The following is a 24993-nucleotide window of genomic DNA, read 5'->3' as shown; positions in this document are numbered from 1 at the left end:
ATCGATGTACATGACGTCGATGAAGAGAGAGCGAAGAGGCACCTGAGGCTGTGCGGGGAAATGCCACGTCATCGTGACGTTACCGTTCTCCTCCGCCCTGTAGACCTCCTGTTCCACGCTGACCTGGAATACACTTCGACCTGCAGGGACACGGAATCAGAAGACATTTTAATAATGGTTATGGCGTCCTATAGAAAGAAGTATAGTTCACTGCTGAATTCTGAGCTTTGCCTGGAAAGTTCTAATTGCACATTTTTTATATCTCCTTCAAATTCCAAACTTCTGCCATAGATGAATGTTCGGCATTTCATTCTCTCTGCTACTTCACCTTGGATTACAAACGTTGTCAAAGTGGAAACAGTGAGCATATTTGTATCTAACGAAACAAATCTGACACTCACCTGTGGCACGTAACACAGCAAACACCACCAGGAGACACGCAACTGCTCCCTTCATCCACACACGGCCTAGATGGCAGCCCAAAGGAGTGAATGTGACATACACACACACACACACACACACACATACACACACACACACGTGAGGATTTGGTGCCGTTCTGGTTTGGGTCTCGTTCGGTTCTGATACAAAACATGCTTTGAGTTTGTTGTTGTTGTTGTTGTTGTTTGACATTTGGATCACTTCAGCCATGTAAGAACGCCCCTGCAACGGCAAATACACTTTCCCTAAACGCTCCTTGAACACTTTTAATTTTTTAATTAACATTTCAATCAGGTGTGTCGGAGGAGACTGCGATTCTTCGACTCCTTCGCAGTGATAAGTAGTTAATAAACATAATTCAAAATGGGCGACGATGGCGCAGTTATCAAAACTTTTACTTTCGGTTTGACTCAGTTCTGGTCTTTGCACAAAATGCAATAGAAATCATGGAAATATGCCTCGAAAGATGATTTCTACATTCTTACACAGCCGTTTGTGGAACAGAACCGAGGGAGAAACGCTGTGTTGTTTTTGGTTTCATCGTAAATTAGAGAAAAATCACACGATGAATAAACAAGCAGATAACGTTGCAGAAGACAAAAACAACATTCGAGCTTTTTACCTCTGCAATCCGGAGCGGATTCTGTTGGAAAAGTCCTTGGATCCCGAATGCAGACGGGCTGCTGCTCGGATCCAAACGCATATATCCGCTTTGCTCTGTCGAGTCTTCGAAACGACCAGGTGAGGGCGCACACACTTACACACTTCGTTCCACAAGTGGCAACAAACACAACAAACAGCTTTAACGTAGTTAAAGTACGTTTAATCACATTTTTTTAAATGACAGAACTGACGTTAAAACTCTCATACGCAATCTGGGCATCTTGTAAAAACAATGTGGTAGTTTGTGCTTGAAGTCATTATAGGAAAGGACTTTGGCATTATGATTGCATATTTATGATTCCTATGACACTTTCATTAAGAGTCTGAGCACATTGGTGTCTGGAGGTTCACCCTGAGGATCACTGGCTCTATGCAGGACTCTGGACCACTATACATCATCTCACTCTCCAAGGCCACTCCTGCTGTAACTGCCTTCATCCACAGCTGTGTAACTAAGACGGTCATCTGACAAAAACATACAACTTTCAAAGCATCCATACAACAAAACGATCAGAATGTGCAAATAAAGGAACAGTACAATTGATTTATAATGCTTTTGAGGGCAAATGGAAAGCTATAATCTCCCTCTCTCTCTGGGACTGGATTCCAAATCAGTCGTCCCGGATTGTCAGGTGTTTGTCAGCTTCCGGATCTGCCAATTCCCATCAATTGTTCAGATGAGATGGAGGTCAGACTGGCTAAGGCTGTTCTTCAAATCAGCAGCTATAAATCAAGCGTAGAGACCAATCCTTCCTCTTCTCTCTACTTTGGGGGGCTCAGGTGGGGCCGTCGTCTTCCTGGCTGCAATAACTAGATTGAAAAACAAACTGTATGTCACTGAAACACTAAATAAATAACCAAACAGATTACAGCAGCAGATGATCCGCACAGAGTCTCATAAGTGTTTACAGGAAGTGTATGTGTTAGGTTTTGAATTGTCCAACCTTCAAATAAGACTTCACCTAATATACATTTTGTACACAAAGACTGTCTGGCAGTAAACCTTGGTGTGAATGTTCCACTTTTAATGAGGAAAAACTTACCAGTGACGTTGAGCCTGCTTTTATTCCATAAGCTCCAACATTAACTGTGTGAATCTCACAGAGGTAATCACCAGAGTCTTCAGTCCTGAGTCTGGACAGGTGAATGGTGAGGCGTCCTTCTCTTAAAGCATCTTTGTCACATTGCAGACGTCCTGCAAACTGCCGGTGCTGACACCCTGGGACCTCCTCCCCGTTACGTAGATGAAAAATACACAAATCATGGTTGGCCATTACACAGAAGACGCTCAGTAAACTGAAGGGAACAGGCGGGAAATTCCAACCCATGATGATGTTCTGCCTCTCTTCTGCCTCATAGTGAGTATGTGTCACCTTCACTACAAATGTTCCTGTCAGAGAAGAAAGAGACAAGGTGAGGACCAGAGTTGGATCCTGCAGACTTCACTTAGAGCAGGGGTGTTAAACATACGGCCCACGGGCCAAAACCGGGCCGCCATAGGGTCCAATCTGGCCCGCGGTATGACTTTGCAAAGTGTGAAAATTATAAGACATTAACGGCAAATTTAAGCTAAAGAGTGTAGTGGAGCAATTTCACATTTGTTTTTAAAGTCCAAGAATAGATCCTCTGATATTTTAGTAAATGATTACTCCGTGTAATCTCCGTCTGTGGACGGCTCGCCGCGCTTTCGGATCTTCTTGAAATTATATTTGCTCTCCGCTGCTCTCCTGTATTGTTGGCAGTGAAAGCAAATGTATCCATCCTAGAATTTAGCTCTCTGCGTTCCTAGTGAGTGAGTTCAGGTCACATTTCTACACAGATGTGGAAATGTATGTACATTTAAAATAATGTATAGATCTTGACCTCGTTTTATATATAGCGTATTGTCATTATTGTTTTTTGTTGAAATAAGCACTTGTTTTTCTTAAGAAATTTCAGGTTGTTCATAATTTTGTAAAAAGATAGTTCATTAAATGTAAACATTTTCAATATGTACTTGTACGTCTTTGCACTAAAACAAGGGGAAAACTTGGAGTTGTCCATTTACATTCAATTCCCATTCCCACTTGAGTTTAAATTATGCTGAATGTGGCCCCTGGACTAGAAAAGAGTTTGACAGCCCTGACTTAGAGTCTCTCTGTTTCAGCCTGGTTAGGTTCCATGTCCTATTTGAAAACGTAACTCTAACATACAAGGTCTTAAATCTGCCCGTATTACAAATGAGAGACTAGAATATGCAGTTAGTCACTGAGAATGTTTATAATATATCTTGTAAAAGCTCACCAAAGGTGTAGGCGATCAGGATGATGAGCAGCAGGATGTAGATCATCTTCCTCTCCCTGTGAGAGGGGACACAGTGAGTGAAGTCAGAGCCATAGCCTAATAAAAGTTTCTTTACATCCAAAAGTGGACTTCAGTGGTGTAACAGTTACACGGCCTTCAATGTTCTCCACATGACGGCGCGCACACCGGCCGGCCGGCGCGCACAAAGGCACGTCAAGTCAAGTCAGTTGATTAGCATAGCCAAGTATCACATACAATGTCTCAAAGGGCTTTCTGTATTGTAACTTCAGTGAGGTGTGTTTGACTGTATTTATAAAGGCCGTTCCTTTGTAATTGGGTGACATCTAGTGGAGAGAAGTAGCACACTACGTTGCAATGCAATAAATGTGAAACGATTATTATTTTTTTTATCTATTTATACAAACAATGAAATTGAATATGGAAACCGAGTTTTCCAGGCAGTTGCTTGTAGTTTCAATGTGATTATTGTTTAGCTTGTCACTTTCGATGTAGGGTCATATTATGTCATATTATGAGAATTAAGTTGTTGTATTGTCAAGGAAAATATTGAAAATGTTAAGGAAATGTGTGCGCTCTGGCCAGGTTATACCAGTTATACGTATTAACAATGATATAGTAGTGGTATGTAGTTTTTGGAGTATTAATACGTTAAATACATTGCGCTGGTACTGGCGTTTCCTTTGAATTCTTTGTATGTTACATTTAGACTCTTTTCTAGAAAATTCCGATCGGGATGATGGTGTTGAAGGCAGTGCTGCAGTCAACAAACAGGATCCTGGCGTAGGATCCTGGCGTAGGATCCTGGCGTAGGTTCCTGCAGAGTCCAGGTGCTGGAGGATGAAGTGAAGGGCCATGTTGAGAGCGTCGTCTACAGACCTGTTGGCTCTGCAGGGGGTCCAGGAGGGGGTCGGTGAGGGATTTCAGGTGGGGGAGCACCAGGCCCTCAAAGGACTTCATGACTACAGAGGTCAGAGCAACAGGTGTGTAGTCGTTAAGTCCTGTGGAGACAGCTGATCAGCGCAGTGCTTCAGCGTGGAGGGTGAGACAGAGTCCGGACCGGCAGCTTTGCAGGGGTTCTGACTCCTGAACAGCCTATCAACGTCCTTTTCTTGAAGTGAGAGGGTCGTTGATGAGGTGGGGGAGGAGGGAGCCTCTGTGAGGGCCATATGTGTGGAGGGGGGGCTGTTCTCACTCTAGGAGAGCAGTGCTGTAGGATCACTGTCACATCCTTGCACCAGCCACTGTTGGTGTAAAAACAGATACCTCCACCTTTCACTTTGCCGGAAAGTACATTACCCCAGCTGGTTCCCTTCACTTAGCCTTCTGCTCTGAGCCCTCTCTGTGAACATAGGTTTCTTTCTCTATAGCAGCATAGTTTACACATAGTCAATTCCCAATGAGCAAGCAAAGTTAAATGGAAATGAATATGATCATACTCATCATCAACAAGCGGGTTTTTTCCTAACTGCTAGCTGACCAGGACAACGCCATGCATGCCAGCCTAGTGGTGAGTGAGCTAATCGCGTAAAGTCCTGAACTGAACTGACAGCAGGTGGCTGTGTGATTTGGCTTTCATGGTGGACATTACCAAGTACCTCACAGAGCTGAATGTCAAGCTCCAAAGTCCTAAACAGCTTCTCAGCTCTCTTTTCAGAAATGTGAAATCATTTTAAGCCAAGCTAAAGCTGTGGCAACAGGAATCACTCTGCACTTTCCTACTCTGCAAGAACAAAAGCCAGCTGTGACATCTGAATGAAGTGAACATATTTGCAACCTCGTTGAATGTGGAACCAGCTGATGTATCAGACAACCTGCAGCTTGAAATTATTGAGCTGCAAAGCAATGATGAGCTCAAAGGTAGAGACAACAATCTCTCTTTGCTTGATTTCTACAAACTGTATCTATATGTGGAGGATTTTCCTTTTCTGAGGAGACATGCTATGAAGTTTGCATCACTGCTTGTGACAACAAACCACTGTGAACAGTTCTTCAAAAGTGTCTTTGCAAAGACAATGTCCACAGGCCTTACAGTCTTACCATTTTCTGCCTTTCCAATAATTTGGCAGAAAGTATTTTCCAATCAAAACTGTCCACTGGGAGGTCTGTGCTGTTTTAACCCTACAGGCTGCATTACAAATATGAACTTCTACAGATACATCAGTAGGTTTAGACTTTTTATGGAAGTAAAAAAAGTAGGTAAAAAACATAATTACTAATGAATAATAATTACGACCTCTTCATGACCTCTATGGTTGTCAGGCGTGGCTTTTTTAGTTGATCTTCCTGATCATCTTAACACACTGAACAAGAGCCTACAAGGCAAAGACCAGCTTGGACCGCAACTTTATGTGCACATGAAAGCATTCTGTGTGAGACACAACTACGCAACTTCAATGTCGCACACTTCCCCGCACAGCCCGGAATCAAATGTGCTTTTCCAAAGGCCAAGCTTTCTGCTAAAACGGGTAAATATGCGTCTGTGATCACATCTCTCATGGCAGAAGTCAGTCAGCGATTCCAAGATTTTTGAGAAAGAAATCACGCTGTTGCGCTCTGCGAAGGGTGGTTCACCCTCGTAATGTAATGTAATGTAATGTAACTTATAGAATGTAATGTAACTTATAGAAATGCAGTGTGACAATTCTCTCCCTACCCAACTTCTACCGAGCTTGGAAAATAACAAGTTTCCTCTGTTGAGACACCACGCAAAAAGAATGATGAGATGTTCGGCTGAACATACATGTGCGCAACCCTTTTCTCTGTTAACTCAACAAGAGTAGATTTACAACTGAAAGGACCGACAGCCAACTCAGTGACGTCATTCGCACCACAACCACCAAACTTACTCCTGACCTGCCAGCCATCCTTCAGTCCAAAGCGCAGCATTGCTGCTCCCACTGAGTGGGATGCTGGAAATATTCCCATCCCCTTCCCCCTTATTTTCCCCCTTCCTTTTCAGAATCAGAATTCCTTTATTTGTCCCACAACGGGGAAATTTACAGTGTTACAGCAGCAAGGGGGATAGTGCAGACAAATAGAAATAAGTTCAATAAAAAATAAAATAACAATGCAATAAGCAAACACTCAACAATGTTTTTAACAGTCCAGCTGGGAGTGGAGAGGGCTGCCGGTGACTGCGGTGTTGTAGAGCCTGACCGCTGCAGGAAGAAAGGACCTGCGGTATCTCTCTGTGTGACAGAGTGTCAGCCGGTCACTGAACGAGCTGCCCAGAGCTGACAAGTTGTGCTGGAGGGGGTGGGACAGGTTGTCCAACAGTGATGACAGCTTAGTAGTCATTCTCCTGTCTGCCACCACCTCCACAGTGTCCAGAGGGCAGCCCAACACAGAGCTGGCCTTCCTCACCAGTCTATCCAGTCTCTTCCTGTCAGCGGAGATGCTACAGCCCCAGCTGACCACTCCATAGAAAATGGCTGATGCCACTACAGCGTCAAAGAAGGTCTTCAGAAGTGCCCCCTTGCACTCCAAAAGACCTTAGTCTCCTAAGTAGATACAGTCTGCTCTGTCCTTTCTTATAAAGTGCACCAGCAGTATCTGACCAGTCCAGTTTATTGTTCAGGTGAACACCCAGCTATTTATAAGATCTCACGATCTCAATGTCCTTTCCCTGGATGTTCACTGGTGTGGGGGGAGAGTGTTTGTGCTTTCTGAAATCCAGCGGGCTGTGAAGGGGGATCACCATCCTGACTAAGGAGCAATCTGAGGCTGCTGTTATGAGAATGTGCTGCCAATCAATTTCGTAACAAAATAAATGGAAACGCATTCATGGAAAGCTGTGATGGAGGCTGTTTATTCTTTAAGCATATCAATTCACAGACATAATTTACCTACATTTGATTGATTTTGCTAAATTTATTACACCAGAGGTGAGGCAATATACTGTGCCTCTATGGAGTGGCCCAGTCCTTCATATATATTTCTGTATGTGGCCCTCGGTGAAAAACGTTTGGACACCCCTGGCCTAAACAATGTTTCTGCGCCTGACAACACGGCCCAGCCCAGGGGGGTGTACAAGAGGGTAAAGAAAGGCTGAGGATTGAGGTTGAAAATCAAAGGCGGCATGAACGGGCTCTGTGAATGATGTTTTGATGGTGTGAATGTGGATCGGCGGGTCAGAGGAAACCCTGTAGAAGGACAGCGTGCCAGCAGGTTGGTCCAGATAGACTCCCAACCGCCTGGAACGAGGGGTGAGAGAAAACAGGTTGACCTTGTTTTTGCCATTCCAAATGTAATTGCCCTCATTGGAACAAATCAAACTCCAGGACCTGTCATTGCCATGAAGCCTGCGATCATTCACCAACGCCCCCCCACCGCTCTTGTATGTTACCCCAATGGCTAAAGGTTTGAAGAACTCAACCTCCCAGTAACAGCGCCCAGCTAGTCTCTCCTCCAGCAAAAAAAGTATTGAGTTGAATCTCCCAGAGGAGTGTGGCTGCTCCTCTTCCACCCAGGTCACCTTTCTATTCTCTTCTGACAGAGACAGGTTTTTGTGCAACATCTTGGAGCCAAAAGTGAAATCGCGGAAATCTGCGGGAAAGACAAACACATTATTCCATCAACTATTAAAATATCCATATCATCGTTAACGGCAAATAAATAATAATCATAATTTTCAGTGTCAACATCATAACAAGATTTTGGATTATTGTTAAAGCCAAAATCATCCTTCTATCATCTTTACAGACATACATACATTTCTTGAGGCCTGGCATCATCCGGACAGTTCCACCATGTTCAACACTGAGGAGAGAAACATCAGAGTTGAAAAGCTTTGAGACAAATACTGGAGTTATATAACTAATTAATATGACTCAACTGATGGTTGAACAGTTTCATAATAGGTACATAGTTAGAGTTTGGTCAAACAAGCAACCTTGTTCTGATGTCAGTTAAATGGTAAAGATTCACTGCAAACTGTCTTATTTGTGGCAGTTTAAGGTTTAGCGGCACACTCCTGTCTGGGTTTGTTGCTGTAATCAGCTAATAATGTGATAATTACTTGAGCTCCTTGAGGTGGTAGAGTGGATCTTCCCTCATCTCAGAGAGCATCTTCACTCCTGAGGCTCCTGGGTGATTGTAACTCAGGTCCAGCTCCCTCAGGTGGTTGGGATTGGACTTCAAAGCAGAAGCCAAATCAGCACAGCCGAGCTCTGTGATCAGACAACCTGACAACCTGTGTGAACGCAGTGATTTGAAGATGAGGTTAGGATGTTTGCGTTTGGGATCAACAAAGTCTGTCTGTCTGTCTGTCTATCTATCTAAACTTTGTAGATTAATGCTACTACTTTTCTGGCAATCTGTTGAGTAGGGTGGCTGTGAACTCTATCAGAGCCGCAGTCGTGACAAGCAACTATCCTGTACATATTCCCACGTTGGCCTCATGCAGCCATTCTGTACAACTCAGACAGGCTTCGGTACCTCTGGGGAAAATTTGTGTTATCTGAACTGTCTGTCATTGTGTGGATGGGGAGCGAGACAAATACCTCAGAGTCTCCAGTCTGCAGGATGGACTTTCTAGTCCTGCACAGAGCAGCTTCACTCCTGAGTCGTTCAGGTCCGTGTTACTCAGGTCCACCTCTCTCAGGGGCGAGTGTGGGAACTTCAGGGCAAAGGCCAGGTACTCAACCGACTCTGGAGTCAGTTTACAGTCTGCTAGCCTATCATGGATAATGGTGTTATAATACTAAAAACAGTCAAGAAAGATCACAGCAATGCTGAATTCCTGAGGAGAGTGGAGATCTTTAGTTTTACATATTTGGGCGAGAATATGCTAAATATTATAATGAAAATAAACTCACAAGGCCTTTCTGCTGCACCTCACAGCTGGTATGAGTCTCATTCTGCCTGCCTCTGATGTCTTGTAACTCTTGAGGTCGAACTCATTGAGATCTTTCTCTGACACCTGCAGCATGTAGGCCAAAGCTGAGCATTGCATTGGTGTCAGCTCTGTTCCAGAGTGCTCCGTGGATTTCAGATGTTCCTGAATCTCATCTTTGACTGTGTGGTCTCTCATCTCAACCATGGCCTGGAAGAGGTTGATGCACCTGTCTGGTGAGACACCCTTTCTTCGTATGACTTTGAGGTAAGTCAGCATGTTCGTCCTGGTTTCTTGGCCTGGATCTGGTGAGGTTAAAAGGCCCTTTAGGACTCTACGGTTGGATTCATCCGTGAGGCCAAGAAGGAAACGCAGGAAGAAGTCCAGGTGACCATCCTTGTTCTCCAACACTTTGTCCACAGTCATCTTAAGAAGGTCAAGTTCAGTATATTCTTTCTGAAATGGTTGCTTCAGACCGAGGAAGCTTTGGAGTTCCATTGTGTTCTTGTTTGTGCAGCAATCATAGACATACAGAGCTCCAAAGAACTCCTGGATGGTCAAGTGCACAAAGCACAAAACCTTCTTCTGGGAAAATATTTCTTCTTCCCTAAGAATTGCGGTGCAAAACCCTGAGTAGACAGATGCCTCTCTGATGTCAACACCGCATTCTTCCAGGTCCTCCTCATAGAAAATGCGATTGTTCTTCTGGAGCTGAACGAATGCAAGTTTCCCAAGTTTTAGAAGAAATCCTCTTTGTGTCTTCAGAGGCTTCTCTTCATTTTTCTTTTTGCCATACTTCCTATTTCTGCGTTTTGTCTGGGCAAACAGGAAGCGTGCTAACATTTCCGTCAGTGTTTGAGGAATTTCAGCTTTCTCATCTCCTCCAAATGTTTCCTTAAATAATAGGGCAGACATCCAGCAGAAGATTGGGATCTGGCACATGATGTTGAGACTCTGTGAGGACCGAATGTGCTTAATGATCCTGTCAGCAAGGCTCGGATCATGACAAAACCTCTTTTTGAAATATTCCTCCTTCTGTGGGTCGGTGTACCCTCTTATCTCTGTCGCCATGTCTACCAACTGAGCAGGGATCTGACTGGCTGCTGCAGATCGGGAAGTTATCCAGAGGAGAGCATCTGGAAGCAGGCAACCCTGGATGAGGCTGGTAAGGAGATCACCCACAGATGCAGTGTCAGTGACAGATGTTATTCTCTTGTTGTTCAGGAAGTCCAGCTGATCTCTGCTTTCATCCAGGCCATCCAGGATCACTATCACCCTGGCTCTGCTGTAATCCTCCTGTGTCAAACCTCCAATTCCAGGGTGAAAGTCAGTCAGGAGCTTGTGCAAGCTTTTCATACCTGAACTCAAATTCAGCTCTCGGAAAGCGAGACAGAACACTAAGTCTGTGTCCTGGTTTGCTTCTCCCTCAGCCCAGTCAAGAATGAATTTCTGCACTGAGAAAGATTTTCCAATACCTGCAATCCCCTTCGTCAATACAATTCTTGGGGGTTTCACTTGACTTGCCAAAGGTTTGAAGATATCACAAAGGCTCACTGTATTTTCACACGGTTGTTGCTTTCTCTGCACGATGTGGCTGATTTCGTGTTCTTCAAACTGCCACTGAAGCCCTCCAGTTGTGATGTGGAGAGATGTGTAAATGCTTTTCAGGGCTGCTGTTCTTTTGTCTTCATCACCTTCGGACAACAAAGCAAATTTCTTCTTCATTGTTTCCCTCAGTGTTGTTGTTGCTTCCCAAACAGGCTTGTCCCCTGGAACAGTCAAACAAGTATTTTTGCAATGTACGTTCTGTGTTCTTGTTCTCTCAGCACCGACATTATACTCTGGTTGACGGTCAAAACAGTGACATCCAGTGGTCATAATATTAAATACTTTTATTTTACAAGGAACTAAGACATATATCCTGCTACAGGAGGTAAAGACTGACCCAGCCACAAAGTTACAATGGTTGCTTTTACTACAGAAGTCAATTTACTTCAATTATTTTATTATGTTGTTAACTGTTCCTAACAGAAACTTGTAAGCATTTTGTTACTCTTAAATGGGTTAGTACTGTGTGTGATGATATGATACGAAAGGGATCAAACTTGCTGTCATATCAATAAGCAATAATTACTAGACAAGAAAAAAGGTTATTAACGTATTCCCACATTCTCGTCGTTTTTTTTATACTTTAGTAATGGTTAATAAACAGGATGCAGGTGACTTTGACTTACCGTCGTCTGTACCAGCATTGGTGTCTGGAATGGTTATGGACGTCTCTCCAGACATTTGGCTTCTGGGAGAACAACACCACAATGTTGTTACATTGCAGTCACAAATGCATTCACCAGTTTCATTATAACGATGATGAGATGGTTGACTTACAGAGCAGAATAAATATAAACTAAAAAGCAAGAACAACAAAGAAATTCTTCGAGAAAATGGTCATTGGGTCTCTTAAATATTAAATACATAAATAAAGGTGATTTATTTTGATCCCCGAGGGGAAATCAAAATAATTATATTGCTTCCGCTTGAAATGAAGTAATTCCTGTATCTTAGTCCTGCTGATTTAGAGACATTATGTGTTTGTGTAAAAGGACTTAAAGTGCTTTGAGAGGTGAGATGTTTCACTTACTTCTGAAATTCTATAGGTTCAATCATGGACCAATCACTCTTCAAAGAGATCAAACTGGGTGTTGTTGATGCAGTTGATTTATGCCTTTTACATGTCAGACCTGTCAACTCCTTTTCTGGTTCTGCCTGTGCTGAGGAGCTGCAATCGACCAAAACAAAAATGCACAGTTTTTTAAGACAAATGTATGTTTACGAGATACAAATTACTGCAAATATATAACATAATAAAACATAATAAAGTCAAAGTACAAACAGTGTACAGCTATAACAGTTTTTAATTATATAGATTTCATTGAATGACTAAAATGCTCTCAGCAACTTCACAATCATCCTGCCTACATGCTTTATTTGTTTACATATGTCAAAACAAGCTGAATCTCACCTGACTGACAGCTCGCTCTGTGTGCTGTTCGCCTGATCGGTCATGTCAGGCTCAGAGAGCGTGTCAGGCTCAGAGGGCGTGTCAGTCCTAGCTCGCTTCATCCCTTTCCGGCTCATGTTGTCAAGGCTCAAGGCTGCAGCGCACAAAACACACAAAGAAAAACTCTTCATCCAAATTTGTCTCTCATGTTCTGGCAGGTTTATAGTCTATCTGTTTACCTAGATGATTGATAAGTTCTGCGCCTGCCCACCGCTTTAATGAATGTTACTCCGTTTATTTTTGCGCAGATTGTGATATTTTAGTGAGGTAACATATATAATAATAACATTCCACAGACATTGTTGTATAAGCTCAGCGATTACTCAGAGGTTCTGTGTGTTGATTAACAGTGAGCAGTGATGAATTTGTTGGCTTTAGAGCTTCCTCATCAGCCATAAGTTAAACGTGTACTTACCTCTTACAATTCGCTCTTCGTGTTGTCCCCGGACGTAATATCCACTCCCTGAACTGGAGATGTATGACAACAAATAAGGAAAAATCCCAGGCTGCACTAAACTATCCAATAATATTTGGAAAAACTGCGACGAATGAAGTACACTGCAAGCAAATGTCTGCAGTCAACTCCTGGCCAGACTTTATCTTGACTAACCTGAGAGGAAGTGCGCATTTACGAACTTGCACGTCCAAACTACCAAAGCACGATGGACATTCAGACCGTATCACATGGCAACAACAAGAAGTAAACATTCACGTCACTCATATATACATTCACGTCACTTATATATTACTAGCTAACAACTACCAGGACTACAGTACTTTCAAGATTTATCGGGATGACCGCTTACCGGCTCGGGACTTCTTTCAGTCAAACAGCGCAAGTAACTGCTGTGGATCCAAACTTCACCGCCTTGTTTAGAGGTGTGTTTAGCGTCATGCTTGCGCAGCGAATCAGAATGCCCATCGAGTGAGAGCCGCCGCCCCAGTTTTTTCCTTTCGCTGCTAAGCTGTCACTCAGTGGCTCAGCTCTGCTCACGGCAGAATCCCAGGCTGCACTAAAATATCCAACAAAATTTGGAAAAACTGCGACGAATTAAGTACACTGCAAGCAAATATCTGCAGTCAACTCCTGGCCAGACTTTATCTTGATTAAACTGAGAGGAAGTGCGCATTTACAAACTTGCTGATGTGAACGTCCCAACTACCAAAGCACGATGGACATTCAGACGGTATCACATGGCAACAACAAGAAGTAAACATTCACGTCACTCATATATTACTAGCTAACAACTAACCAGCTAACAAACTTACCGTCAAGGTATTAGTCACATGTGGTGTTTTACATTTTACTTTCGGTTTCATTGTTGTTAGAAAAAAACGTTGATGAATTCTTCTTTCGAAACCACGCCTTAAAAACAAACATGAATCCAAACCAAAACACGGGCTAAACAAACAGGCATGACAGTGCAGCTGCTGTCTCTGAGCGTCTAACTGATGCACCTAATTCTGATGTAGTTCAGAAGTACAGTACTTTCAAGAGCTTTTAATTCAGCACTTTAAAAGCATTGGTAAGATCGTCTCAAGGGATAGGCTGATTAAAGATACAATTATAAGTTGAATAAAATAACGTAACGAAAACAGAATGTATAGTTTAATGTGAGATTTACGTCTTTCGTCTGTATTGTAACTTCAGTGAGGTGTGTTTGACTGTATTTATAAAGGCCGTTCATTTGTAATTGGGTGACATCTAGTGGAGAGAAATAGCACACTACGTTGCAATGCAATAAATGTGAAACGATTATTATTTATTTATCTATTTATACAAACAATGAAATTGAATATGGAAACCGAGTTTTCCAGGCAGTTGATTGTAGTTTCAATGTGGTTATTGTTTAGCTTGTCACTTTCGATGTAGGGGCTGTCATATTATGAGAATTAAGTTGTTATATTGTCAAGGAAAATATTGAAAATGTTAAGGAAATGTGTGCGCTCTGTGTACGCTCAGGTTATACCAGTTATACTTATTAACAATTATAGCTGTAGTAGCTGTAGTTGTATGTAGTTTTTGTAGTATTAATACATTAAATACATTGCGCTGGTACTGACGTTTCCTTTGAATTCTTTGTATGTTACATTTAGACTCTTTTCTACAAAATTCCGATCAAGTGAGGGGATGATTGTGTTGAAGGCAGTGCTGAAGTCCACAAACAGGTTCCTGGCGTCGGTTCCTGCAGAGTCCAGGTGCTGGAGGATGAAGTGAAGGGCCATGTTGACAGCGTCGTCTACAGACCTGTTGGCTCTGCAGGGGGTCCAGGAGGGGGTCGGTGAGGGATTTCAGGTGGGGGAGCACCAGGCCCTCAAAGGACTTCATGACTACAGAGGTCAGAGCAACAGGTGTGTAGTCGTTAAGTCCTGTGGAGACAGCTGATCAGCGCAGTGCTTCAGCGTGGAGGGTGAGACAGAGTCCGGACCGGCAGCTTTGCAGGGGTTCTGACTCCTGAACAGCCTATCAACGTCCTTTTCTTGAAGTGAGAGGGTCGTTGATGAGGTGGGGGAGGAGGGAGCCTCTGTGAGGGCCATATGTGTGGAGGGGGGGCTGTTCTCACTCTAGGAGAGCAGTGCTGTAGGATCACTGTCACATCCTTGCACCAGCCACTGTTGGTGTAAAAACAGATACCTCCACCTTTCACTTTGCCGGAAAGTACATTACCCCAGCTTGTTCCCTTCACTTAGCCTTCTGCTCTGAGCCCTCTCTGTGAACATAGGTTTCTTTCTCTATAGCAGCATAGTTTACACATAGTCAATTCCCAATGAGCAAGCAAAGTTAAATGGAAATGAATATGATCATACTCATCATCAACAAGCGGATTTTTTCCTAACTGCTAGCTGACCAGGACAACGCCATGCATGCCAGCCTAGTGGTGAGTGAGCTAATCGCGTAAAGTCCTGAACTGAACTGACAGCAGGTGGCTGTGTGATTTGGCTTTCATGGTGGACATTACCAAGTACCTCACAGAGCTGAATGTCAAGCTCCAAAGTCCTAAACAGCTTCTCAGCTCTCTTTTCAGAAATGTGAAATCATTTTAAGCCAAGCTTTGAAGCTGTGGCAACAGGAATCACTCTGCACTTTCCTACTCTGCAAGAACAAAAGCCAGCTGTGACATCTGAATATGCTGATGAATGTGCAAAACTCCTTCAGGCCTTTGGAGAGAGGTTCAAGGACTTGAAAAGCAAAAACAATGAAGTGAACATATTTGCAACCTCGTTGAATGTGGAACCAGCTGATGTATCAGACAACCTGCAGCTTGAAATTATTGAGCTGCAAAGCAATGATGAGCTCAAAGGTAGAGACAACAATCTCTCTTTGCTTGATTTCTACAAACTGTATCTATATGTGGAGGATTTTCCTTTTCTGAGGAGACATGCTATGAAGTTTGTATCACTGTTTGTGACAACATACCGCTGTGAACAGTTCTTCAAAACTGACTCTTGCAAAGACTCGGCTCCTCTCAAGTCTGACTGACCCAAACCTGGACAACCAGCTGTGAGGAGCATCGTCATCACTGCCATCTGACATCAGAGCCTCACCAAGGAGAAACAGCACGTTATGTCAGTCTGATATAATAATGGTTATAATAATAAGTTAATATTTTTCTTATATATCAACATTCATCATGCTGCAAATGCTGCTAAAACAACTTAACATCAGTGACAATGGAGGAAAAGATGTACTATCTGATAAATGTTGTCTATGTTAGTTTTATGTTGCATTTTGCTACTTGAACATGACTTCCAACTTATTTTATACCACTGAATTGTCTCTGCTTTGTTGTTTATAATTTGCCACTTCTATTTTACCGTTAATACATGTTTCCTGTGACATTCCACTGCCTGTTGGAAAATGAGCTTTCCTCACAGGGAAACATAAGTGAAATGAACATACAAAGTAAACGTTTTTCATTGTTGTTATGCATGGGGATGTTGGACCACAAAACACACCCGATTATTGCTTAAAGTAATGGCCATTGGCTGTCCCACCATGCTTGCTTTTTGGAGTTTTAGTTTATTTCCTACCATCAAAATCAATGAAGAATCGAAACACACTGCTTTGTCTGCCTGTTAAATCAGACTCAACGTTTAAAACAAACTCCTATGTCATGAGCACTATTCAGTAGGAAAACATGTTTATGCAACAACCTTTAAATTCCTCCAACTTAACCCCTAACATTACATTCAAAAGCTAAAAACACATCAGTTATGTACAACCAATGACCTAAGAACACAAAACACAACATGACTCAACCCTACCACATCCTGTATTGTGTTCCATGTTTTATTTCATCATTGTTACTTGTAAAATATATGTATATATAATATATATAATTGCAACACCATACAAATGAATACATCACATTCTAAATTGACTGAAGATAGATCGACATGTCCAATCAAAATAGTATTCTTGTTTAAAAGACTGTAAAGGATCACTTCACCCAAATCACCACCCAACACAATAGAAGAAATTTCAATTCTCATTTCAAAATGTACAAGATTTGGAAAGACAAGCGTCTTTGCAAAGACAATGTCCACAGGCCTTACAGTGGACAGTCTTACCATTTTCTGCCTTTCCAATAATTTGGCAGAAACTATTTTTCAATCAAAACTGTCCACTGGGAGGTCTGTGTTGTTTTAACCCTACAGGCTGCATTACAAATATGAACTTCTACAGATACATCAGTAGGTTTAGACTTTTTATGGAAGTAAAAAAAGTAGGTAAAAAACATAATTACTAATGAATAATAATTACGACCTCTTCATGACCTCTATGGTTGTCAGGCGTGGCTTTTTTAGTTGATCTTCCGGATCATCTTAACACACTGAACAAGAGCCTACAAGGCAAAGACCAGCTTGGACCGCAACTTTATGTGCACATGAAAGCATTCTGTGTGAGACACAACTACGCAACTTCAATGTTGCACACTTCCCCGCACAGCCCGGAATCAAATGTGCTTTTCCAAAGGCCAAGCTTTCTGCTAAAACGGGTAAATATGCGTCTGTGATCACATCTCTCATGGCAGAAGTCAGTCAGCGATTCCAAGATTTTTGAGAAAGAAATCACGCTGTTGCGCTCTGCGAAGGGTTTCTTTCTCACCCTTACACCCTCGTAATGTAATGTAATGTAACTTATAGAATGTAATGTAACTTATAGAAATGCAGTGTGACAATTCTCTCCCTACCCAACTTCTACCGAGCTTGGAAAATAACAAGTTTCCTCTGTTGAGACACCACGCAAAAAGAATGATGAGATGTTCGGCTGAACATACATGTGCGCAACCCTTTTCTCTGTTAACTCAACAAGAGTAGATTGACAACTGAAAGGACCGACAGCCAACTCAGTGACGTCATTCACACCACAACCACCAAACTTACTCCTGACCTGCCAGCCATCCTTCAGTCCAAAGCGTGGCGTCACTGCTCCCACTGAGTTGGATGCTGGAAATTCTCCCATCCCCTTCCCCCTTATTTTCCCCCTTCCTTTTCAGAATCAGAATCATAATCAGAATTCCTTGATTTGTCCCACAGCGGGGAAATTTACAGTGTTACAGCAGCGAGGGGGATAGTGCAGACAAAGAGAGAAGTTCAATAAAAAATAAAATAACAATACAATAAGCAAACACTCAGTTTGTAATGTATAAAGTGCACAAGTGCAGTGTTATTGCACAACAATGTTTTTAACAGTCCAGCTGGGAGTGGAGAGGGCTGCCGGTGACTGCGGTGTTGTAGAGCCTGACCGCCGCAGGAAGAAAGGACCTGCGGTATCTCTCTGTCTGACAGCGCGGGTGAATCAGCCTGTCACTGAACGAGCTGCCCAGAGCTGACAAGATGTGCTGGAGGGGGTGGGACAGGTTGTCCAACAGTGATGACAGCTTAGTAGTCATTCTCCTGTCTGCCACCACCTCCACAGTGTCCAGAGGGCAGCCCAACACAGAGCTGGCCTTCCTCACCAGTCTATCCAGTCTCTTCCTGTCAGCGGTCGAGATGCTACAGCCCCAGCTGACCACTCCATAGAAAATGGCTGATGCCACTACAGAGTCAAAGAAGGTCTTCAGAAGTGCCCCCTTGCACTCCAAAAGACCTTAGTCTCTTAAGTAGATACAGTCTGCTCTGTCCTTTCTTATAAAGTGCACCAGCAGTATCTGACCAGTCCAGTTTATTGTTCAGGTGAACACCCAGCTATTTATAAGATCTCACGATCTCAATGTCCTTTCCCTGGATGTTAACTGGTGTGGGGGGAGAGTGTTTGTGCTTGCTGAAATCCACCACCAGCTCCTTTTTTTTTTTATTGAGGGCTGTGAAGGGGGATCACCATCCTGACTAAGGAGCAATCTGAGGCTGCTGTTATGAGAATGTGCTGCCAATCAATTTCGTAACAAAATAAATGGAAAGGTGGAAAGCTGTGATGGAGGCTGTTTTTTCTTTAAGCATATCAATTCTCAGACATAATTTACCTACATTTGATTGATTTTGCTAAATTCATTACACCAGAGGTGAGGCAATATACTGTGCCTCTATGGAGTGGCCCAGTCCTTCATATATTTTTCTGTATGTGGCCCTCGGTGAAAAAGGTTTGGACACCCCTGGCCTAAACAATGTTTCTGGGACTGACAACATGGCCCAGCCCAGGGGAGTGTACAAGAGGGTAAAGAAAGGCTGAGGATTGAGGTTGAAAATCAAAGGCGGCATGAACGGGCTCTGTGAATGATGTTTTGATGGTGTGAATGTGGATGGGCGGGTCAGAGGAAACCCTGTAGAAGGACAGCGTGCCAGCAGGTTGGTCCAGATAGACTCCCAACCGCCTGGAACGAGGGGTGAGAGAAAACAGGTCGACCTTGTTTTTGCCATTCCAAATGTAATTGCCCTCATTGGAACAAATCAAACTCCAGGACCTGTCGTTGTCATGAAGCCTGCGATCATCCACCAACGCCCCCCCACCGCTCTTGTATGTTACCCCAATGGCTAAAGGTTTGAAGAACTCAACCTCCCAGTAACAGCGCCCAGCTAGTCTCTCCTCCAGCAAAAAAAGTATTGAGTTGAATCTCCCAGAGGAGTGTGGCTGCTCCTCTTCCACCCAGGTCACCTTTCTATTCTCTTCTGACAGAGACAGGTTTTTGTGCAACATCTTGGAGCCGAAAGTGAAATCGCGGAAATCTGCGGGAAAGACAAACACATTATTCCATCAACTATTAAAATATCCATATCATCATTGACGGAAAAGAAATAATAATCATAATTTTCAGTGTCAACATCTTAACAAGATTTCAGATTATTGCTTTAGCCAAAATCATCCTTCTATCATCTTTACAGACATACATACATTTCTTGAGGCCTGGCATCATCCGGACAGTTCCACCATGTTCAACACTGAGGAGAGAAACATCAGAGTTGAAAAGCTTTGAGACAAATACTGGAGTTATATAACTAATTAATATGACTCAACCTGTTGGTTCAACAGTTTCAGAATAGGTTAGTTAGAGTTTGGTCAAACAAGCAACCTTGTTCTGATGTCAGTTAAATGTAAAATGTCTTATTTGTGGCAGTTTAAGGTTTAGCGGCACACTCCTGTCTGGGTTTGTTGCTGTAATCAGCTAATAATGTGATAATTACTTGAGCTCCTTGAGGTGGTAGAGTGGATCTTCCCTCATCTCAGTGAGCTTCTTCACTCCCGAGGCTCCTGGGTGATTGTAACTCAGGTCCAGCTCCCTCAGGTGGTTGGGATTGGACTTCAAAGCAGAGGCCAAATCAGCGCAGCCGAGCTCTGTGATCAGACAACCTGACAACCTGTGTGAACGCAGTGATTTGAAGATGAGGTTAGGATGTTTGCGTTTGGGATCAACAAAGTCTGTCTGTCTGTCTGTCTATCTATCTAAACTTTGTAGATTAATGCTACTACTTTTCTGGCAATCTGTTGAGTAGGGTGGCTGTGAACTCTATCAGAGCCGCAGTCGTGACAAGCAACTATCCTGTACATATTCCCACGTTGGCCTCATGCAGCCATTCTGTACAACTCAGACAGGCTTGGGTACCTCTGGGGAAAAAACATTTGTGTAATCTGAACTGTCTGTCATTGTGTGGATGGGGAGCGAAACAAATACCTCAGAGTCTCCAGTCTGCAGGATGGACTTTCTAGTCCTGCACAGAGCAGCTTCACTCCTGAGTCCTTCAGGTCCGTGTTACTCAGGTCCACCTCTCTCAGGGGCGAGTGTGGGAACTTCAGGGCAAAGGCCAGGTACTCAACCGACTCTGGAGTCAGTTTACAGTCTGCTAGCCTATCATGGATAATGGTGTTATAATAGTAAAAACAGTCAAGAAAGATCACAGCAATGCTGAATTCCTGAGGAGAGTGGAGATCTTTAGTTTTACATATTTGGGTGACAATATGCTAAATATCATAATGAAAATAAACTCACAAGGCCTTTCTGCTGCACCTCACAGCTGGTATGAGTCTCATTCTGCCTGCCTCTGATGTCTTGTAACTTTTGAGGTCGAACTCGTCGAGATCTTTCTCTGACACCTGCAGCATGTAGGCCAAAGCTGAGCATTGCATTGGTGTCAGCTCTGTTCCAGAGTGCTCCGTGGATTTCAGATGTTCCTGAATCTCATCTTTGACTGTGTGGTCTCTCATCTCAACCATGGCCTGGAAGAGGTTGATGCACCTGTCTGGTGAGACACCCTTTCTTCGTATTACTTTGAGGTAAGTCAGCATTTTCGTCCTGGTTTCTTGGCCTGGATCTGGTGAGGTTAAAAGGCCCTTTAGGACTCTACGGTTGGATTCATCCGTGAGGCCAAGAAGGAAACGCAGGAAGAAGTCCAGGTGACCATCCTTGTTCTCCAACACTTTGTCCACAGTCATCTTAAGAAGTTCAAGTTCAGTATGTTCTTTCTGAAATGGTTGCTTCAGACCGAGGAAGCTTTGGAGTTCCATTGTGTTCTTGTTTGTGCAGCAATCATAGACATACAGAGCTCCAAAGAACTCCTGGATGGTCAAGTGCACAAAGCACAAAACCTTCTTCTGGGAAAATATTTCTTCTTCCCTAAGAATTGCGGTGCAAAACCCTGAGTAGACAGATGCCTCTCTGATGTCAACACCACATTCTTCCAGGTCCTCCTCATAGAAAATGAGATTGTTCTTCTGGAGCTGAACGAACGCAAGTTTCCCAAGTTTTAGAAGAAATCCTCTTTGTGTCTTCAATGGCTTCTCTTCATTTTCCTTTTTGCCATACTTCCTATATCTGCGTTTTGTCTGGGCAAACAGGAAGTGTGCCAACATTTCCGTCAGTGTTCTAGAAATTTCAGCTTTCTCATCTCCTCCAAATGTTTCCTTAAATAATAGGGCAGACATCCAGCAGAAGATTGGGATCTGGCACATGATGTTGAGACTCTGTGAGGACCGAATGTGCTTAATGATCCTGTCAGCAAGGCTCGGATCATGACAAAACCTCTTTTTGAAATATTCCTCCTTCTGTGGGTCGGTGTACCCTCTTATCTCTGTCGCCATGTCTACCAACTGAGCAGGGATCTGACTGGCTGCTGCAGATCGGGAAGTTATCCAGAGGAGAGCATCTGGAAGCAGGCAACCCTGGATGAGGCTGGTAAGGAGATCACCCACAGATGCAAGGTCAGTGACAGACGTTATTCTCTTGTTGTTCAGGAAGTCCAGCTGATCTCTGCTTTCATCCAGGCCATCCAGGATCACTATCACCCTGGCTCTGCTGTAATCCTCCTGTGTTAAACCTCCAATTCCAGGGTGAAAGTCAGTCAGGAGCTCGTGCAAGCTTTTCATACCTGAACTCAAATTCAGCTCTCGGAAAGCGAGACAGAACACTAAGTCTGTGTCCTGGTTTGCTTCTCCCTCAGCCCAGTCAAGAATGAATTTCTGCACTGAGAAAGATTTTCCAATACCTGCAATCCCCTTCGTCAATACAATTCTCGGGGGTTTCACTTGACTTGCCAAAGGTTTGAAGATATTACAAAGGCTCACTGTATTTTCATACGGTTGTTGCTTTCTCTGCACTATGTGGCTGATTTCGTGTTCTTCAAACTGCCACTGAAGCCCTCCAGTTGTGATGTGGAGAGATGTGTAAATGCTTTTCAGGGCTGTTGTTCTTTTGTCTTCATCACCTTCAGACAACAAAGTAAATTTCTTCTTCATTGTTTCCCTCAGTGTTGTTGTTGCTTCCCAAACAGGCTTGTCCCCTGGAACAGTCAAACAAGTATTTTTGCAATGTACGTTCCGTGTTCTTGTTCTCTCAGCACCGACATTATACTCTGGTTGACGGTCAAAACAGTGACATCCAGTGGTCATAATATTAAATACTTTTATTTTACAAGGAACTAAGACATATATCCTGCTACAGGAGGTAAAGACTGACCCAGCCACAAAGTTACAATGGTTGCTTTTACTACAGAAGTCAATTTACTTCAATTAATTTTTTATGTTGTTAACTGTTCCTAACAGAAACTTGTAAGCATTTTGTTACTCTTAAATGGGTTAGTACTGTGTGTGATGATATGATACAAAAGGGATCAAACTTGCTGTCATATCAATAAGCAATAATTACTAGACAAGAAAAAAGGTTATTAACGTATTCCGACATTCTCGTCGTTTTTTTTATACTTTAGTAATGGTTAATAAACAGGATGCAGGTGACTTTGACTTACCGTCGTCTGTACCAGCATTGGTGTCTGGAATGGTTATGGACGTCTCTCCAGACATTTGGCTTCTGGGAGAACAACACCACAATGTTGTTACATTGCAGTCACAAATGCATTCACCAGTTTCATTATAACGATGATGAGATGGTTGACTTACAGAGCAGAATAAATATAATCTAAAAAGCAAGAACAACAAAGAAATTCTTCGAGAAAATGGTCATTGGGTCTCTTAAATATTAAATACATAAATAAAGGTGATTTATTTTGATCCCGAGGGGAAGTCAAAATAATTATATTGCTTCCGCTTGAAATGAAGTAATTCTTGCATCTTTAGTCCTGCTGATTTAGAGACATTATGTGTTTGTGTAGAAGGACTTAAAGTGCTTTGAGAGGTGAGATGTTTCACTTACTTCTGAAATCCTATAGGTTCACTCATGGACCAATCACTCTTCAAAGAGATGATACTGGGTGTTGTTGATGCAGTTGATTTATGCCTTTTACATGTCAGACCTGTCAACTCCTTTTCTGGTTCTGCCTGTGCTGAGGAGCTGCAATCGACCAAAACAAAAATGCACAGTTTTTTAAGACAAATATATGTTTACGAGCTACAAATTACTGCAAATATATAACATAATAAAAAATAATAAAGTCAAAGTACAAACAGTGTACAACTACAACAGTCATTTAATTATATAGATTTCATTGAATGACTAAAATGCACTCAGCAACTTCACAATCATCCTGCCTACATGCTTTATTTGTTTACATATGTCAAAACAAGCTGAATCTCACCTGACTGACAGCTCGCTCTGTGTGCTGTTCGCCTGATCGGTCATGTCAGGCTCAGAGAGCGTGTCAGGCTCAGAGAGCGTGTCAGCCTCAGAGGGCGTGTCAGTCCTAGCTCGCTTCATTCCTCTCCGGCTCATGTTTGTCAAGGCTCAAGGATGCAGCGCACAAAACACACAAAGAAAAACTCTTCATCCAAATTTGTCTCTCATGTTCTGGCAGGTTTACAGTCTATCTGTAACCTAGATGATTGATAAGTTCTGCGCCTGCTCACCGCAAGCAAATATCTGCAGTCAACTCTCAAGGTTTTATCTTGATTAAACTACGAAAGAACTGAAAGACGCATTTACAAACTTGAACGTCTCAACTACCATAGCACGATAGACACGGACGAGCTCGGTCGGCGTGTCTGCTCTGCCAAGCTGGGAATTTTAGCGATGTTGTGGATCTGTAAAGCCCTTTGAGACATAGTATGTGATAGTGGGCTATGTAAATCAACTGACTTGACCTCGTGTAGCGACTTTCAGAAAAGCCAAATGGCTACTTTCCTTACTGAGGTAACACCGTCGCTTTCGTTGACTTACCTGCTAACCGAAGCTAATAGGCTGGCCGGTGCTAAACTTAGCGCATTTATCGGGATGACCGCTTACCTGGCCGCGGCTTTATTCAGTCAAACAGCGCTGGGTAGTTGTGGACCCAAATACAGTTGACTGAAGATTCAGTTTATTCAGACAGCGCAGGGTAGTTGTGCATGATCGCGTGCGCCGCTTTAAATAGGATGAGGGGCGTGTCAGTGATGTGCCAAGTCCCAAAGTTTTCCTTTTCCGGTTGCTGGCTCCGCCCTCTGAGGCCCTGTGCAGCATGAGTCTCAGAGACTGAATGACGATGATGGGAAACACATGGGCAGGAAGTATAGGTAGCAGGGACATGGACACGACAGGGTTTCACAATAAAACAGAAAGCACACAAGACAGATCCTAACAGTACCCCCCTCTCAATGCAAACACTTGCTTGCTCCCAGATTACTTCTGAAGAAGCCACGGACCTGGGTGGTTCCTCATTGATTCACCAAAATAACCGAAAAGACCCTAAAACGTTAGGGTTAGTAATTAGCTGTAAGACAGCTAATTACTAACCCTAACCCTAACCCATAACAGCATTTGCTCTGTCGAGTCTTCGAAACGACCAGGTGAGGGCGCACACACTTACACACTTCGTTCCACAAGTGGCAACAAAC

General features: G+C 43.1%; 2 protein-coding genes and 1 long non-coding RNA gene across 9 annotated transcripts in view; all 3 read right to left on the bottom strand.

Moving 5' to 3' along the window:
• Positions 1–1288: 1288 nt before the first annotated feature.
• LOC143010686 (uncharacterized) lies at positions 1289–24454 on the bottom strand. Its single transcript, XR_012964837.1, has 4 exons — positions 24341–24454; positions 3388–3443; positions 2148–2494; positions 1289–1914 (listed from the first exon to the last, which is right to left on the bottom strand). It is a non-coding gene; the product is annotated as an uncharacterized LOC143010686 (long non-coding RNA).
• Positions 7096–24993, bottom strand: part of LOC143010667 (NLR family CARD domain-containing protein 3-like) — a 29394-nt gene continuing 11496 nt past the window's right edge. Inside the window, exons 1-10 of one of the 6 annotated variants that reach the window (XM_076163134.1) lie at positions 13438–13607; positions 12715–12767; positions 12261–12393; positions 11880–12017; positions 11476–11537; positions 9225–11010; positions 8910–9083; positions 8426–8599; positions 8120–8166; positions 7096–7953 (exon numbers count right to left, since the gene is read on the bottom strand). In XM_076163134.1, the coding sequence (XP_076019249.1) occupies positions 7388–7953; positions 8120–8166; positions 8426–8599; positions 8910–9083; positions 9225–11010; positions 11476–11537; positions 11880–12017; positions 12261–12393; positions 12715–12767; positions 13438–13517 (3213 nt within the window). In that variant the 5' untranslated portion in view covers positions 13518–13607 and the 3' untranslated portion in view covers positions 7096–7387. Of the gene's footprint in view, positions 7954–8119; positions 8167–8425; positions 8600–8909; positions 9084–9224; positions 11011–11475; positions 11538–11879; positions 12018–12260; positions 12394–12714; positions 12768–12909; positions 13038–13105; positions 13173–13437; positions 13608–24993 lie in introns of those variants that run through there. The other 5 variants (XM_076163136.1, XM_076163135.1, XM_076163132.1 and 2 more) reach the window with 5 other exon arrangements.
• On the bottom strand, positions 16570–23918 carry LOC143010669 (NLR family CARD domain-containing protein 3-like). Of its 2 annotated transcripts, none has more exons than XM_076163141.1 (8): positions 23763–23918; positions 23381–23518; positions 22977–23038; positions 20726–22511; positions 20411–20584; positions 19923–20096; positions 19633–19679; positions 16570–19466 (listed from the first exon to the last, which is right to left on the bottom strand). In XM_076163141.1, exons 1-8 carry the CDS (start codon positions 23894–23896, stop codon positions 18901–18903), a joined length of 3081 nt encoding a protein of 1026 aa, XP_076019256.1. In that variant the 5' UTR covers positions 23897–23918; the 3' UTR covers positions 16570–18900. The 2 variants fall into 2 exon arrangements, with proteins under 2 accessions (XP_076019256.1, XP_076019257.1); XM_076163142.1 differs by having other exon boundaries at positions 22977–23035.

The sequence above is a fragment of the Genypterus blacodes genome, unplaced genomic scaffold, assembly GCF_046128005.1.
Source record: "Genypterus blacodes isolate CSIRO-AG114 ecotype Tasmania unplaced genomic scaffold, CSIRO-AGI_Gbla_v1 ptg000129l_1, whole genome shotgun sequence".
Taxonomy (NCBI): Eukaryota; Metazoa; Chordata; class Actinopteri; order Ophidiiformes; family Ophidiidae; genus Genypterus; species Genypterus blacodes.
This window is presented reverse-complemented; position numbering and strand designations above follow the sequence as displayed.